We start from the raw sequence: 18,281 nt of genomic DNA, 5'->3' as shown, positions 1-18,281 counted from the left end.
GTCTTCATCATAAGGCGTATGAGGACAGACTTAAAGATATCAATCTGTATACTTTGGAGAAAAGGCAGGAGAGGGGAGATATGATAAGAGACATTTAAATACCTATGTAATATAAATGCGCACGAGTCAAGTCTCATTCATTTGAAAGGAAACTCTGCAATGAGAGGGCATAGGATGAAGTTAAGAGGTGATAGGCTCTGGAGTACTCTAAAGAAATACTTTTTTACAGAAAGGGTGGTAGATGCATGAAACAGTCTCCCTGAAGAGGTGGTGGAGACAGAGACTGTCTGAATTCAAGAAGGCCTGGGATAAGCATGTGGGATCTCTCAGAGAGAGACAGAGATAATGGTTACTGCAGATGGGCAGACTATGTGAGCCATTTGGCCTTTATCTGCCATCATGTTTCTATGGTTAAGGTCCTGGATGCCATCACCAAACCAAAGGACATCGCCGCAAACTGGAAATGTTACTTCAAGATGTGAAATCTCAGATACTTCTGGTGGCCCGAAAAATGGGAATGTGGAAATACGCCTCCATCAGATGCATGGAGGCTAGGAACTCCCCTGGCACCACTGAGGCTATCACTGAGCCTACCGTCTCCATTTGTAAGGAGGGCATACTCAGCACCGCATTGATCGCCTTGAGGGCCAGAATTGGCTTCAAATCTTTGGAGCCTTTCATTGGGGTGATAAAATATATTGAATATCTCCCAGAACCCAAGTCTTGCTCTGGGACAGGCTCTATAGCCACAATATCTAGTAATCTTTGAACTGTGGCTTGTACCCGAGCCGCCTTCTTGGGGTGGCCTGCCGGTGAATCCAGAAAATACTTGGTCAAAGGACAGAGAAACTCCAGTTTGTAGCCATCCTGGAATACCTCTAAGACCCAACAGTTGGAGGTAATAGCCTGCCATTCAGCCAGACAGGCTGGCAACTGCTCCCCGATATGCGAGAGGGGTGGCACCGACCTGGCATCAGAATTGCTTCTTTGCAGGATGATTCCCCATGGACAGCTGTTTCTGAGACCGCTGAACCATGGTCTGGGAGATAATGAGGGCCGCAGGCCAGTGGGGGGTCCCAAGTATGCCTGAAGGGACAAAATTTAGAGTGCCACGAACCCCTGAAACGGCAGGATCTATTCACAGGCAACAACTTAAGTCTGCAATCCTGTACACAGGCAATGAGGTCATCCAGACCCTAGCCAAACAGAAGCTGTCCCTTAAAGAGCAACCGGCTCAAGGTCGCTTTAGAGGATGAATCACCAGACCACTGTTGGATCCAGAGCATTCTGTGAGCTGAAATGGAATAGGCAGAAAGCTTATAGAAGATGTTCAAGATGTCATACTGTGCATTAGCCATATAGTCTACACCCGAGACCAGAAAATTCAGGTCACAAAGTGTCAGGATCATGGTGAAGCTTGGAATGGCATGCCCTGGCCACGAAGGAAGAGGTTGATGCCGCCTTTATGGTGGCGGCCACCAAATCAGTCACATAAGGATGAAAGCCACACGCCAGTCCTGCACATACTTCTGGACCCCCCTTTCCCCCTGTCACTGTGGGAGAGAAGTGTACTTGGTGACCTGCGCCATCAATTAATCCTCCTAAAGGGAAGCAAAGCACTTGTTAAAAGCATCCACAGTAGGATAAAGCCGAAACATGGCATGGGCATATTTCAAGGACCCTCAGGCACCTCCCAAATTTCTGTAAGAATCCTTACTAGGTCAGGATGATCAGGAAAAGAGGTGGATTGCAGCCTCTGGATACTCATTAGGGAACATTCCACAGTGACAAGCTGCTCAGACTGCAGCTTCAATTCCTGAAGAGATTCAGCAATCAAATCCACCAGATGCACGGGCTTGAAAAATCTGTGTACAGTAGAATCCTCCCCCCCAGATCAGGGACTCCATTCAGATATGGATCCTGAAGATCTGCCACATCTGCAGCAACCATGGTGCCTCCCATGAATAAGCAGAGGCATGTTATCTGGCACATGGTAACGGTATCCCTCTAATTCTCAAGACATTGGTTAGACTCAAGCACAAGTCAGCCACTATGATCCTGATAGCTCTTCGGTGGTCCAGGCAACCTTGGTTCTCCCTTCTACTTTAGCTGAGTTCCAGGGATTCAGTTCCCTTGCAAATCTTTCTGTCTCTGCTCATTCAGAGTCAAGGGTCTCTTTTACATCCCAATCTGCAATCTCTACACCTAACAGCTTGGTACCTCTTGGCCTGACTTTAGCAGATTCTAATCTTTCCGACTCAGTACAAGCCATTTTAGCTGCTTTCAGAAAACCTACTCAGCAATGCTACCAACAGAAGTGGACATGTTTCAATACGTGGTGTACTTTCTATCACCAAGATGCTTCATCTTCTTCTCTACCTTCAGTAATGGATTATCTTCTCCAAATCTGGGCTAAAAACAACTTTGGCGTATTTCGAAAAGAAATCAAGACTGCATTGTTTGATAGATTCATTTCCTAAAGAGAAGTTATTCTAATTACAATAATTTTACTCTTACTATTCTTAAGAAATATGTTGTACTTTTGCTATTTGTATTTTGTATTTCGTTGATTGTCCAGGTCTCTTCGGTGTAAACCACCTAGAAATTGTCTGATTGTGGCGGTATAGAAGAATAAAGGTATGTTATAAGTTCACCTCAGTGCTATTAGTGCTTTCCATGTTCCTGTCAAGGCTTTTGATAGTGTCCCATACCTTGGGTTATTGAACAAGATGAGTTTCTTGGGATTAGGAGAAACATTGACTGCATGGGTGGTGGTAAATGGTACTCCCTCCGAAACGTCGGAAGTAATCAGTGGAGTGCCGCAGGGCTCGGTCTTAGGTCCAATCCTATTTAATATCTTTGTACGGGACCTGCCTCAGGGACTTTGAGGTAAAATTGCGTTATTTGCCAATGACGCTAAACTGTGCAACGTAGTGAGCAGAGTAACCGTGCCTGACACTATGACGCAGGACCTACTTTTACTGGAAAAATGGTCTAATATTTGGCAACTAAGTTTTAATGCCAAAAAGTGCAAGGTTATGCACCTTGGTAGTGGAAATCCATGCAGAACTTACACCCTAAATGGTGAGCCCTTAACAAGAACTGTTGCAGAACAGGACCTGGGAGTAATCATTAGTGAAGATATGAAGACTGCCAATCAAGTGGAGAAAGCTTCATCCAAGGCTAGACAAATGCTGGGTTGCATCCAAAGAAGTTTTGTCAACCGAAAGCCTGAAGTTATAATGCCATTGTACAGGTCCATGGTGAGACCCTATCTGGAATATTGTGTTCAATTTTGAAGGCCACACTATCAAAAGGATGTGCTGAGAATGGAATCGGTTCAGCGAATGGCCACTAGGATGGTCTCAAGATTCAAGAATCCCCCATATGAAGAACGCCTCAGTAAGTTGCAGCTATACACTCTTGAGGAACGCAGAGAGAGGGGAGACATGATAGAGACGTTCAAATATGTTACTGGCTGTATTGAGGTGGAAGAAGACATCTTTTTCCTCACAGGACCTACGACTACAAGAGGGCATCCATTAAAATTCAAGGGTGGGAGATTTCATGGTGGTTGATCGTTGGAATGATCTTCCACTTCAGGTAGCTGAGACCAATAACATGCTCGATTTTAAGAAAAAATGGGACAAACATGTGGGGTCACTTCGAGGGAGTGTTTAGGGGGGGGGTTATTCGAGTGGGCAGACTTGTTGGGACCTTTTCTGCCATCATACTCTGTTTCTATGTTTCTAACAATAACTATCAGGCCTCTCATCCTCTTGTTTCCAGGTTTATGAAGTGACTTTTCAATTCCAAACCTCCACTCAAGCCGCCTCCATTTGTCTGGAATCTTAATGTAGTCGTAGCCATAAGATGAAACCACCATTTGAACCAATTGCTTCTACTCATCTTAAGTTTCTCACTTGGAAAGTGATCTTCTTGATCTCTTTCACTTCTGCTCATTGAGTGAGTGAACTCCAAGCATTGGTTTCGGACCCACTGTTCACAGTAATTCATCATGATAATGTGGTACTCCACACCCACCCAAAATTCCTCCCGAAAGTAGTCACAGAATTTTACCTCAATCAATCTATTGTGCTTCCAGTTTTCTTCCCAAAGCCTCATTCTCAACTGGAAAAACAGCTCTTCACACATTGGACTGTAAACGTGTTTTGGCTTACTATATTCAGTGGACTAAGCCACACAGGACTTCACCTCAACTGTTCTTCTCCTTTGATATTCACTAGAAAGGATATTGACCAAGTTTTTGTGGATTTGAGAGAGTGTCACGGGGAATACCACCTGAATTACAGAGAACAATATTGGATATTTTCTTTGCATATTGTATCCTCATTGGATTTTAATATGAAAGTGGAGTGGATGATGCTGATGTAATAAAAATCATTGACTGGTCCTATGGGAGTCATACAATTTAAATTCTTTAGATGCCATTGCCATTTTTTTTTAAATTGTGTGTGTCCATAGAGTTAAGTAATACAATTTTATATACTGTAACTGGAATCAGTCTAAATTATTGAATTTTTGTCTTGAGATTGCATACTCTAATGTAGATCACATCAAAACCTGATATTGTATCATTTTGGTGATTGCTTAATATCTGAATATAGATAGGTTCTTTGTATTATTCATGTGATTTGAAGAGTATCGAGTATCTCTTAGACTGCAATTTTATTTATTTATATATATATATATATATATATATATATATATATATATATATTTGAAAGTATGATGTGATTTAAATGTCAAATTTTTCAGTGATGGTATCTTTTGAAACTGTTAAATTCTGTAGATACGTGGAGGGGCATAATCGATTGGAATGTTTAAGTCTGTTTTCATCCAAGTTGCAAGTCCAAAGTAAAAAAACAGCTTAGGGACACATTTTCGAAAAATACATCCAAATTATTTTCCGTTTCAAAAATTGTCTAACTATATGTCCTGCCAATCTGATCATCCAAGCTGCTAAATTGTCCATCTTTATACCACATTTTCATCCAACTTTTTGTCCAAGGCAAAAATGCCTAGAAACAGACCTTTTGAACATGGGAAGGGTCTACAAAGTGATGGACTGGACAACCAGATATGGCACCTAAATAGTGGGGTACCTTACAGGGCACTGCTGTGAACTTCACAAAAAGGGTGCCATGTCTTTATCTCACTACAGCTCCCTTATAGATAATGGTGAGCCCCCCCAAACCACCTCCAAAATCCCCTAGACCCACCTATCTACCACCCAAATAGCCCTTATGGCTGCAGAAGCCACTTATAGGGCAGTACAAAAGGGTTAGGTTTGGTTTTTTTTAGGGGAGTGCACATATTTAACCAGCAATGCAGTGATTTACAGTGACTTATGGGCATGGGTTCTCCTCTCCATGGGTCCCTATCCCACCCCCAAGACGATTTGAGCCATCTCTGTGCAGGTTGACTAGGCTTTCCTATGCCAGTGATGATGGTCTGGAGGCTGAATTTTAAATGTGTGATTATGATTTTTATGGGGTTGGGGGGATCGATGATCACTGGGGTAGTGTGTGTGGGTCTGTAGTTTGTGTCTGCATTGCTAATCTGGTGACTTTAGGTGGTTTTTGTGACTTAGACCTTGTTTAAAATGGTCTAAGTCACAACATCCAAGTTCCATCTATGCTGTGCTGTATAACTTTCGGTTATACATGCAGTACAACTAAGTCTTTAGCCTGCCCACGTCCCGCCCAAATCCCACCCTCAACACTCCCCTGAAATGCCCTGTTTAGCTATGGTCGTTCAACGGCACTATGAAGGCCTAGGTCTTTTTTAAAATACATCCAAAACCCGGTTTTATTATCAGCACTTGGATGTTTTTGACTGATGATCGTCCAAGTGCCGACTTAGGCCGGTTTGTGGACGTTTTTGTCTTTCGATTATGAGCCCCTTACTGCTTAGACAGTATCTTTTTTAGTTTCCTACAGAGGTGTAAAGAGGAGCTTTTGAATAGGTAAATGATATACTTTTTTTCCTTTTCATTGACTTTTCTGTATTAATTATAGTTATCCTTTTCAAAGTTTTATAAAAAAATAAGACTCTTACAAACAATCCCTAAGAGCACAAAAATTTATAGTGGTGCCACAATAGGTGTATACGTGTGCATGTACTCTGCTTGTATGCACATATATTAAGTAAGTGCATAAATAACAGGTCTACCAAAACAATGCCTCCTGGAAACACCTACAGACATTGTACTAAAGTAGGCACAATCTTTCAGTGTACCTACTTTTTACACATGTATACCCAACAGTTTTATAACAGCCATTTTATGTGGGTAAAATGGTTAACATGCAAAAGATGCTTTACAAAATTAACCCCTTTAAGTCCAATGATCGGGCAAATGTCCTGTTAATTTTGAGAAAGGAGTCACAAATAAATTATAAATTGTTTACAATGCATGATAGACGTTGATTCTTAGATAAGTATGAATTAGACTCATTTACAAATATGTTCTTTCATACCTTAGGTCTTAGATGGATTGGGATTAGGGCCCTCCGGACCTCCAATGTCTCCTGATACCTTGTTGTCAGTTGTTCCCTACCCTGCAATGAGGAAGCATTTAAATGCAGAGGATGTATTAGAAAACTTCATATTCATTACTCAACCTTCACCTGAAGATCTCAGTATGACTGCAGAAGAGAAGAAGGAGCCAGAGCCTGAGATGGACCACATCATTGCCCCACTGGTGAAAGTAAATTGAGTAATTGTGTCCTATTTCTAGTAATGTGATTAGTAACACTACTTTCTAATCTTACATTTAGGATGTCTTAAGCAAGAACTGGTCTTAGAAAACAGATACACAACTGGTCCACTAGCCCTGAAAGGATAGTAGACATTGAATCGGACACAGTGAAGGTATTAATTTTTATTATCCCTTCATCATGTCTGCTTCAACATCTCCTATCACATTAAATAAGAACTGGGACATCTAGGTTATGATCACAGTTCTACAAGTATTTTACAAAAGGCTCTGATAAATTAATGAAAAAGAAAGGCAAGAGATGGACTAATAATTGGTGGAACAGGGTTATACTGTTCTGACCCAATATTGAAAAGATAGATTATATAATTCATAATCAGTACTTGTAAATCACTAAACAGCATTTTGTCAAACTTTGCATTTAAGATCCATTTAGCTTACAAGATTAAAAACTCTGTATTAATGATGTATTTGGGCACAAATCTCTTGTTTTCAAAACTCCAGACTATTCACAAAAATGGTTCCTTGCCTTTTGCAATACAGGTATAAGGTTGAGCTCATCAAAAATAAGAAACAACCCTTGCCTATAATATTTATACCAGTCAGGATTTCTTCCCAGTAAAGTCCTCATGAAAATACTTCACTGACAAGAACAATCCACCCAATGTCTGGAAACTCTGGGTGGCCAAAGTCACAATACAGTCATTTATTAGAATTACTACCATCTAAACAGCATAGAATTTTAGGACTGTCTAAACAAGTGTAAGAGGAAAAAAATTTTCCTATCCTTAGTTTATGGGTTATCCTATTCATCTGTATAAATGCAGCACTGAAACCAATATGATCAGTTCGCTTGTAGGGGGCAGAGTTAGGAACTTTTTAAGATACTACTTCCTGTTAATCTTTCGGCATTTCAGGAGGAGCCAATCACTCCAACTAAAAGTCGAGGTAAGAAGGACAAACAAGACTCTGGGCTTGATCGTTCAAAAGAAAAGCGTCGCTCAGCCTCAGTCAAGAAGAGCATAACAAGTCAGGATAATTCCTCCACACCTCCTAGAGCACAGACACCTGTGCCTGGTATAGATCGTAGCAGTTCTAAAGAAACCGTCCAAGATAAATTCCTCAGGTAAGATCCATTGTAAAACAATTGTTCTTTCAGTATAAGTTGTATGTATGTCCCATCTCTCTATCTTGTAGTTGCTAGATGTTTGGATTAGCACATTGGTGGTGGAATAACACATGAGCAGAGCCTGGCCAGGGTAACATGCATGTCTACAGGAAAAAGTAATGTTTCTCTCCCTCACTTATTAATAACAAATAAGGGAGGGTGAAGGTCTCTGGCTGTGGCAGGGGGATTCTTACCTAAAGCAATGCAAATATGGCTATGTCAGATAATGAGACCCAAGGTAAGGCCTTGGGTACTTAGGAAGAGGCCTCTAACTCACTGAAAAGTGCAAGTTTGTACCATTCTTCATCATTCTACCTCTTGGAAATTAGGGTCACAGATGCGCCCTATGCAGCAGATTGTGCATTTGATCTTAAGCAGATATAGTCAGGACTAAGACTGTACTTTACAAAATGCCTGTCAGATAGGCCTTCTATTAGAAATCACCTAAAGTATCTCCAATTTCATAATCATATTATACAGTTTGGACCTGATATTCAAATTGTGGGAGACAACCTATCTTCTATGGTCAGCGACAAACCCAGAAATTCAATGCTGAGCCATATCTGGCTGGGGAGGGAGGGGTTGGCTGCTAAACACATAGCCAGCCAACTGATGAATATCAGCCTAACTGGCTAAGTTATAACAGCCAAACATCAAGTTTCAAGTTTATTAAAAGTTCAATATCCCGCCAAATCAGACTTCAAGGCAGGAGTACCAAAAATAAACTAACATTAACTAATAAATAAATATAAAATCACAAACTAAACTGGAACAAAAGGATAAAAAGGGAAGAACTACAATTTTTTTTTTTAAAGTAAAGAAGGGGAGGGAAAAAAGAAGGGAAAAGGAAGTGGCCTACAAAAGTGCCGGTAAAAAGTAATAGCAGCGTCCTTACAAGGACGATCATAAATCAAAGGTGTCTTTGAACAGAAATGTTTTCAAATTTGATTTAAAGACTGGGAGTGATGTGTTTTCTCTTAAGTAATTTGGAGCAGAGTTCCACAAAGGGGCAGTGACAGAAAAAAATGTTAATTCGCATGGTGTTGATTTGTTTTAAAGAAGGAACAGAGAGCAAATTTTGGTTAATAGATCTAAGACAACGTTGGGAGGAGTGTAGAATTAAGAGTCTATTGATGAAATCAGGCTGACCTGAGGCTTGAACTTTGTGGGTCAGTAACAATTTTGTACATAATATGATGTTCAACTGGGAGCCAGTGGGCGCCAATCAATAAGGGAGTAACATAGTCAAATTTTCTCTTATTGGTTATGATTTTAATTGAAGAATTCTGAATAATTTGCAGGCATCTGATTTGTTTTTTTGTTATTCCTTTATACAAGGTGTTAAAGTAATTGATACATGAGATTACTAAAGACTGAATAAAAGTGTTAAAAGAAGGGAGGTTTAATAGTTTGGCAAGTGACTGAATCATCCGCAAACGGTGGAAGCATTTCTTAACAACTGATCCAATCTGTTCATGGTATGTTAATTTTCCATCGAAATTTACTCGCAGTAATTTAATAGTTTCCACTGTTTGAATTGGGGTGGAATCTAGTTTGATCAGAGAGGACAAAGTTAGCCCATCCTTGAATGGAAATATCATGAATTTAGATTTACTAGTATTAAGCGACAGCATGTTGGAGCTCAACCATTTACTGATTTTCGTTAATTTTTGGTTGATGGTAGATATATCTATTGGGTTGTTCAAATCGATTGGATGAATTAACTGTATATCATCCGCATAGGCGAACACGGTAAATCCTATGGACTGGCCAAGAGTTATCAATGGAGCCCAAAAAATATTAAATAATAACGGAGAGAGAATATAATCTTGTGGAATGCCAAAATCATTCAGAATGGTACCTGAAGTTGAACTGTTAAAGACGACTGTTGATGGCCTATCTTTAAAGTAAGAGGAAAACCATGCTAAGACTTGTTCAGTTATGCCTATTTCCATTAGCCGATGCAGTAACAGTTGATGATCTATTGTGTCAAAAGCTGAGGATAAGTCAAGGGATTTGTGATGGTCCAGGTGATAAATGATATTTGTAGTCAAACCTATTAGATAAAGTTCTGTTGAATGATGTCTACAAAATCCAGTTTGATTTGGGTGAAGCACATTGGATGTCTCTATAAAGTCTGAAACTTGTGAGAAGACAACTTTTTCAGTGAGCTTTGCTAGAAATGGGACGATAATTGGAGGGATCTGCTGTATTTGATTTATGGTCTTTGAGTAGAGGATGAATAATAGCTTCTTTCCATAGTTTTGGTAGGTACCGGAGGAAAGACTTGATATAACTAAATCAAGAATATATGATCAGATATCTTAGCACATAGGTAGTCTATATTTGGGGTAGGGATGGGGAATGTATATCATATGGAAATAGGAATATTGATAAAAAGGGAGGGTATTTATTTTATCTTAAAAGAATAGTTGATTGTAAATATAAGTGATATGTGAAATTTGTATTTATTATGTATAATTCACTTGATGTAAGAATTAAAAATGAATAAAGAATTCTAAAAAAAAAAAAAAAAAGAATATATAAACCAAAAATTGGAAAAATCATTTCAGAAGATAAGGAGGAATAATTTCAGAGCTCGAGCCTTTCATATTCACAGTATTAAGGGTTTTTTGAAGGTCAGAGTGTGGGAAGGGTGAAATGAGAGCACTTGGAAGAAGGAAGGATAGATTGATCATGTTCAGTAACTGCAAGGTCTGAAGGGACTACATGAGTAGACTATGTTAAAGATGCTCTGATTTTATAGTAACATAACATAGTAACATAGATGACATCACATAAAGACCCGAATGGTCCATCTAGTCTGCCCAGCCTGATTCAATCTAAATGTATTTTGTCATTGAAGAGTGCCAATTGCTGAGCACTCGAAAATTGATTTAAGTCAAGAGTTTGGTCATTTTTAGAAGTCAGTGATCGTACAAGTACAAAGAGCGTACTTGTATTTTTAGTACATAATATGTTCTTTGAATAGTAATTTATTTTTGCTTGGATAATTTTAGATCTATAGAAGGCTGCGTGCTCCTTATATTTATGAAGATTGGTCAAGGATTTAGAGTGCCTCCATTTCCTTTCAGGGATCGAAGCTGTTTCTTAATTAATTTAAGATCTGTCATGTACCATTGGTTTTTTGCGTTGTCGATGTGATATTACTTGGGTTTGGAAAGGTGCCAAGTTATCCAAGAGAGAAGTTAGAGAATTATTTCACCTAGCAATTTTATCGTCTAAAGAAGAAACAGGAGAAACAATGTCATTCTTTTTTAATTTGAGGAAGGAGGAAACAGTTGTGGGGTCTAATTTGCTGTAGTTCCTAAACTTGATTGACTTAGGGCTGTAAGTAAGTAGTTTAGGTGTAGAATGATGAGTAAAGGTAATTAAAGAATGATCAGACCCAGGAACTGCGTTATTTGATGTTAGAGAAAATTCAGAATTTATTTGAGTTGGTATAAGGATAAGATATGTCCCACTTTGAGTAGGAGCGAGAATTATTGGGGAAAGATTGAGATTGTTGAAAAGAGTAGTCATTTCAGAAGAGTAAGGAGCTCATAATTTAAAAAAAAAACAAACATCTAAAAAGTGGCCCAAATGGGTACTTGGACAATCAAAAAGCCTGATCGTCCAAGTACCCATAACCAAAGCTGAGCGGGAAGGCACTTGCGCGGTGTGGCAGTTGCGAACTTTCTAAAGTTCTACAAGCAAGTCTGCTTGCAAAGCTGTCCGCATCCGGGCTCCGTGGATGACGTCACCCACATGTGAGAATATCTGCCTTCTGTCCCTGGATAACACCTGTTACGGTAAGTAACTGTGCTATTTAGCTATATCATAATATAGAAATGTAGCCATATCACTATGGCTTATGCTGAGAGAGGAGGTGGATGTTTTAAACTTCTCTATGGTTTAAAGATCTGTACTGAGCCAGCATAACGTTGACAGACAGGTATAGCGACCTTCACATTCATGACGGTTGTCCAGCCATACTTCCATTCTTGCAGGAATGAATTTCAAGGTAGGTGCAGAGGTATAGTTTCCAGTTTTTCATATGAATGTCATAACATTATAAATTATAGTTTTGCAGGTATTGGTTGTGCTGAGAGATAGGGACCTGCCCTATCCTGAGTATTATCCAGCCATATTTCCACTGTTGCAGATATGATTTTGAAGGAAAGTGCTGAAGTATAGGGTTATAATTTTTAATATGCTTGTAATAACATTATAAATTATAGTTTTGCAGGTATTGATTGTGCTGAGACATGGGCGGCATCATTTTGGAATAGGAGGGCTGTGGTGAGGTGCAGGACCAGCCTGTTGGAAGTGGAAGGAGGGGTAGTTGGACGGGTTTGGGATGGGTGATAAAGTTTTGAACTTTTGTGCCTGCGTGAGATGCATAAATTTGACATGGGAGCTCCTCCTCCTCTGAACTAAAGTCTGAGGAAAATAAAAAATTGAACAGTCTTGAGGAAAAGAAAACTTCCACGTTTTATTCACATCCCCTCCCAGCCCGCCACACCTCATACTGTGGTTTCCACCCATGGAATCCAGCCACCCAAATTTAGATTAGACATATACCTGGTGTTTTCAAGGTTGGCATGCACCTGCTCAACCCAATCACTGATTTTTCCTAAGGTCCCTGACCTTCTTTTTAAGGTCCTCAACCTGTCAATCAAATTTTTAGAAAAACCATATTGATTACTATGTTGGAAGCACTGCTAAAGAATTTGAATATGTAAAGGGTAAAACACGGACCTCACTGAACTCACGGACCTAACAGATCTTAACTGCAACTCTTTAAAAATCATTTCAACAATATAAAATCTTTGTAATACATAAAAAAACCAATTTGTGCTGATGCCCCAATTATCCCAGTTATTTGCACAAGCTGTACATTAGAAAGTGCACAAATTACACACTCGCAAATATCATACGCAGATAAAAAAATATTTAAAACATTAACAGTGCGCCAAAAACATACACGCAGATATTATCCTTTCATACAACAAAAAAACGCATTAACACTCATTCAGATATTATGTATGCCTGACGAAAAATGCACTGAAACATAAGGCACTGAACCTACGCAGTTATACTAGTTATTTGCACAAGCTGCACACATTCTACTAACATACACAGATATAATGCACACTTACCGACCGCACCACCATAGAGCAGGCATTGAAATCGCACTAGAGAGCCCTCCAGGCATTGTCCATTTGAACAATATTTCATTTCCTCACCTTGTAAGGAAACAAAAATTTTTGATTAATAGAAAAAAGCTCAGTGAGCCATAGAACTTCTCTCTTCGGGAAATTGGGTTTGTGCCCATGCTCTTCCTGCTTCTCTATAGTCACAGATGAGATGCACAGAACGGTAATAGTGATGCACTTTATATATTCCCACCCCGTTTCTTGCCTTGAGGGTGTATCCAAAATTTAGAACCAATCCAGTGAACAGCTGACCCAACTCCACAAGGAAAAAGACAGAAGACCATCAAAGATTATTCCTGAATATAAGGTAAAGAGTACATAAGAACATAAGAATTGCCGCTGCTGGGTCAGACCAGCAGTCCATATTGCCCAGCAGTCCGCTCCTGCGGCGGCCCTTAGGTAAATGATCAGTGCCATAACTGAGTCTAGCCTTACCTGCATTTGTTCTGTTTCAGAATCCCTGGAGAGTGTTTTCCCCTATAACAGCCTCCGGAAGAGCGTTCCAGATTTCTACCACTCTCTGGCTGAAGAAGAACTTCCTTACGTTTGTATGGAATCTATCCCCTTTTAAAGTTTGGAGTGCCCTCTCGTTCTCTCTACCTTGGAGAGGGCGAACAACCTGTCTTTATCTACTAAGTCTATTCCCTTCATTATATTGACTGTTTCAATCATGTCCCCTCTCAGTCTCCTCTTTTAAAGGGAGAAGAGGCCCAGTATCTCTAATCTCTCACTGTACGGCAATTCCTCCAGCCCCTTAACCATTTTAGTCGCTCTTCTCTGGACCCTTTCGAGTAATACTATGTCCTTCTTCATGTACTGGACCCAGTATTCCAGGTGGGGGCGTACCATGGCTCGGTACAACGGCATGATAACCTTCTCAGATCTGTTTGTGATCCCCTTCTTAATAATTCCTAGCATTCTGTTTGCCCTTTTTGCCACCATCGTGCATTGCATGGACGGCTTCATTGACTTGTCTACCATTACTCCCAAGTCTCTTTCCTGAGGGGTCTCTCTGAGTACTGCACCGGACATCCTGTATTTGTGTATAAGATTTTTGTTACCGACATGCATCACCTTACACTTATCCACATTAAACCTCATTTGCCATGTTGCAGCCCATTTCTCGAGTGTGTTTATGTCACGTTGCAGGTTTTCGCAATCCTGTCTTCACTACTCTGAATAACTTCATATCGTCTGCAAATTTAATCACCTTGCTCGTCGTACCAATTTCCAGGTCATTTATAAATATGTTGAAAAGCACGGGCCCAAGCATCGAACCCTGTGGCACTCAACTCGTGACGCTTTTCCAGTCCGAGTATTGTCCATTTACCCCACTCTCTGTTTCCTATCTGCCAACGTGAGTATTTCACCCTCAATTCCATGGCTTGCAATTTTTCGAAGTAGTCGTTCATGCGGGACCTTCTGAAAATCCAGATATACAATGTCAACCAGGTCACCCTTGACTATCTGCCTGTTTACTCCCTCGAAGAAGTGCAGTAAGTTCGTCAAACAAGATCTTCCTTTGCTGAAGCTCTACTGGATGGTTCCCATTAGATTGTGTCCATCACGGTGATCAATGATATGGTCCTTTATCAGTGCCTCTACCATCTTTCCCGGTACCGAGATCAGACTCACCGGTCTGTAGTTTCCTGGATCTCCCCTCCAACCTTTCTTGAAGATCGGCGTAACATTCGCCACTTTCTAGTCCTGCACTAAGTCGGGCCTTATCCAATCAGGAGCTGTTTTGACACGCAGCTCCTGATTGGATAAGGCCTGACTTAGTGCAGGAAGAAGCGGTCGGAGCATACCGCGAGTGATTTCCTGCACTCGTGGTACTCAGGCTGCTCTCCCGCTGCCCTTTTCAGGTTCCCCCATGAAAAACTGTATTCGCGGTTTTTCAAGATTTGCGGGGGTTCCTGGAACGGAACCCCTGCGAATATCGGGGGAGTATTGTATGGGAAAATCATAGGGCTCCTTTTATGAAGGTGCGCTAGTGTTTTTAGAGGAGGCGGTAGCGGCTAGCGTGCACGGCATTTTAGCGTGCGTTATTCCGCGTGTTAAGGCCCTAACGCGCCTTCGTAAAAGGAGTCCATAGGGTAGGGATTTGAGAAAGGAAAGGAGAAAGACAAAAAGAAAAGAGTTATGAAATAGAGTTTAGATCAGAAAAGGATCATTTATTTGTAGGGGTTTTTGTTTGGTTTTTTTTAGCAGTCCTGGGAGAGAGGAGGAAGGGTTATATTTTGAAATGGTATTGATACAATGTTTATTTTGTAATGATTGAATTGTTATAATATTTGTATTGTTGCAATTATTACAATGTTTGTATTTACATTTGAAAACGAATAAATATAAATAAATAAAAAATGAGTCGGAGATCGAAGGCATCCCTAAAAAGAAAACATTTAAGATTGCTTTTGAACCTATCAAGAAGACATTTCTCTCTTAAATAAGTGGGAAGAGAGTTCCATGTTTGAGGTGTAGTGACTGAAAAAATATATTGTCATCTTGTATTAATGACTTTGAGAGAGGGGACTGTTAATAAATGTTGATCATTTGATCTGAGCGATCCAGTCAGTATTTCAGAATTTTTTCAGGATCTAGAATCCAATTTCACCCGCAGCCCGTTTTCTCTTCTGTTCCAGGCTGTTCTGTAAAAAACCCAAATAAAATATATGTACATAATACAACAATAACACATTTCTAGAGCCTAGCCTGTTGCAGGTCTTGTTTTCTTCCCTTTTTATGTTTCAAGTAGCTTGGTAGCTAGGAATTCCCATAAATGAAAATATTATATCCTGTTTGTCCTTGTAGAAAAAGCAGTTACTCAGTTATAGCAGATGTTCTCCAAGGACAGCAGTATTATATGTATTTCCACATACCCATTCTCCTCTTTTAGGAGTTGTATTCTGTTAGCTTGTATATTAAACTGGCTGGTCCCAAGTGGTGGTAGCAGGTGGAAAGGTGCACACACATGCATGGGGTGGTCTTCCAAACACTTCTAGATGCTAGAAAGTGTTCTATCTGGGCTCCATCACATGATATTTATGTGGGAATATGCCTCCTGTTGTCCTCAGAGAATACCTTGTACAAGTGAGTAACTTCACTTTATTTATACATGTAAAAAAGCCACACAAGCCTTCTCAAATGACTTATATAGCACAAATATATTAAATTGTTCCTCAATAAATGAAGTTCCAAATTATTGCGCTGGAAGATCATTAGCATGAGATAGTCTGACTCTGCTCAATCATTTTCAGGTTGAGCAGCTATAGATGGATTGTTCCTCCAAATGAAAATGTCTCAATATGGATACATTTTTCCTCTCTTATTGGAGGGCAGTTTGATCAAACTCTGAATTTTGAGATAATGGGAACACAAAGACTGTATCAAGTGTATTGCAGAGGGATTTGCAGTCTTCCTTCCATCAGCCTAGACCCCAAGTAAGTGTCTGCTAATTTGTCATTTTTTTGTTGGTATATGTGGATAGTTATATTTTACCTCAGAGAATCAACCAGATAGCAATGGAGTAATTTATTTATTACTTACTGTAGGTGTTTGCTCTTTTCATCTTTACCATATATACTCGAATGCAGGATGAGATTTATGGGCCAAAAAAAATGGGGTTCTCGTTCTATATTCGGGTCATCACCCGACCTTCTCCCGGACTTGATGCAGGCCTCTAGTAGGATGGAATAGGAGGGACCCTCCCGTCCCGGCCGATACTAACAATTTTTTTACCCCCATCTACCCATGTACCTTTTCTCACATCCCTGGTGATCCAGCGGTATATGGGCAAGAGCGAACTTTCCGTGCTCTTGCCTTGCACCCCTCCTTCTGATCTCACGTCTCGCAGTCAGTGGTGCACAGGCACGCAGGAGCGAACTTCTTGAGCTCCCACCTGGCCATGTGCCGCTCCCTGCGGGACTCGCTAGAACTGGCGGCAGCCATTCAGTGAGTGGCACAGGGCTGGGCGGGAGCTCGAGATGCTCGCTCCTGCATGCCCGTGCGCCACAGGCTGCGAGCTGCCAGTTCAGAAGGAGGGGCGTAGGGCAGGAGCATGGAAAGTTCGCTCCTGCCATACACTGCTGGACCACCAGGGATACGAGAAAAGGTACATGAGGGAGGGAGGGAGTAAAAAAATTGTTAGTATCGGCTGGGATGGGAGACATCCCTCCTGTTCCTGCCTACCACTAGACCACCAGAGGGGGAGTTTTGCAACTTTTCCTTATTTTCTTTTTATTTTATGTTTCATATTTTTAAGTTTATCATTCTTTATTTAACCCTTTTTATTTTTTGAAGGTTTGAGACTATCGTTATCGTGTTCTGATGACGTTGTATTTTTAGTGTGAAGAGAAGAGCTTTAAATCAGTTTCATTTTCACGCACGGTTTCATTTAACAGCGACATTTTTCAGCTCAGGTGGAAGCCCGCAACATTCTACAAATTTGATAAGTCCTTTTGGATTTGTTTTCTAATTTTGACCGCCTCTTTAAGCATGCGGAACTTCTTAAAATGTTTTTTTTACAAGCATTGTTCACAAGCTTTGTTTAAATATATCCTGTACTTTTGATTTAGCGTTTTAAGGTATCATGTCAGGCAGCAAGCCCTTAACAGGATATCAAGAGTTGTTCCTGTTTTTCAACAAAATTTTGCAGCTGTACTAATATCACTTTCTCTAGGATCTTAGAAATAAATGGTAGATTAGAAACAGGCTTTAAGTTACTTGGAATATCAGAATCCAAGGTTAGTTTTTTTTTAGTTTTGGAGTTTTGTTTTTTTCAGATGGGCAGACTACCACAAATTTCCAGCTCCTAGGTACTATACCGGAATATAGAGATACATTCATTAAGGGCATCACTGATTATTAATGGGCATCTTTGAACATTAGGAGAGTAGGGGGCAGGGGTCTTGGACTGAACTAGAGTCTGCTATCAAGCTAAAATCATCATAAGTAATGGGCTCAAGAATGCTAGGGTCTTGCTGGTCAGGATTGTTTATAGATATTTATTATCACTTTGGGGACTGGAGAGAAGTTTTTTGTTAATATAAAGATGTCCATTAGCCGATTTGGGCTTTCCAATATTAATTGGGAGTAGATCTTTTTGTTTCATAGGTAGCCATTTTATACTCAGTTAGTATAGCTTTCCAGTAGGATT

At 40.2% G+C, this 18,281-nt stretch overlaps 1 protein-coding gene across 6 annotated transcripts in view; it reads left to right on the top strand.

Moving 5' to 3' along the window:
- HYDIN (HYDIN axonemal central pair apparatus protein) overlaps positions 1 to 18,281 on the top strand; it is a 1,718,235-nt gene that overhangs the window by 1,145,775 nt on the left and 554,179 nt on the right. For all 6 annotated transcript variants that reach the window (XM_033943280.1, XM_033943278.1, XM_033943277.1 and 3 more), the window contains 3 exons: positions 6,506 to 6,730; positions 7,657 to 7,865; positions 16,384 to 16,566. In XM_033943280.1, the coding sequence (XP_033799171.1) occupies positions 6,506 to 6,730; positions 7,657 to 7,865; positions 16,384 to 16,566 (617 nt within the window). The remainder of the gene's footprint in view (positions 1 to 6,505; positions 6,731 to 7,656; positions 7,866 to 16,383; positions 16,567 to 18,281) is intronic.

This window comes from Geotrypetes seraphini, chromosome 4, assembly GCF_902459505.1.
Source record: "Geotrypetes seraphini chromosome 4, aGeoSer1.1, whole genome shotgun sequence".
Taxonomy (NCBI): domain Eukaryota; kingdom Metazoa; phylum Chordata; class Amphibia; order Gymnophiona; family Dermophiidae; genus Geotrypetes; species Geotrypetes seraphini.
Note: the sequence above shows the minus strand (reverse complement) of the source record. Positions and strands in the feature narration are given on the sequence as shown.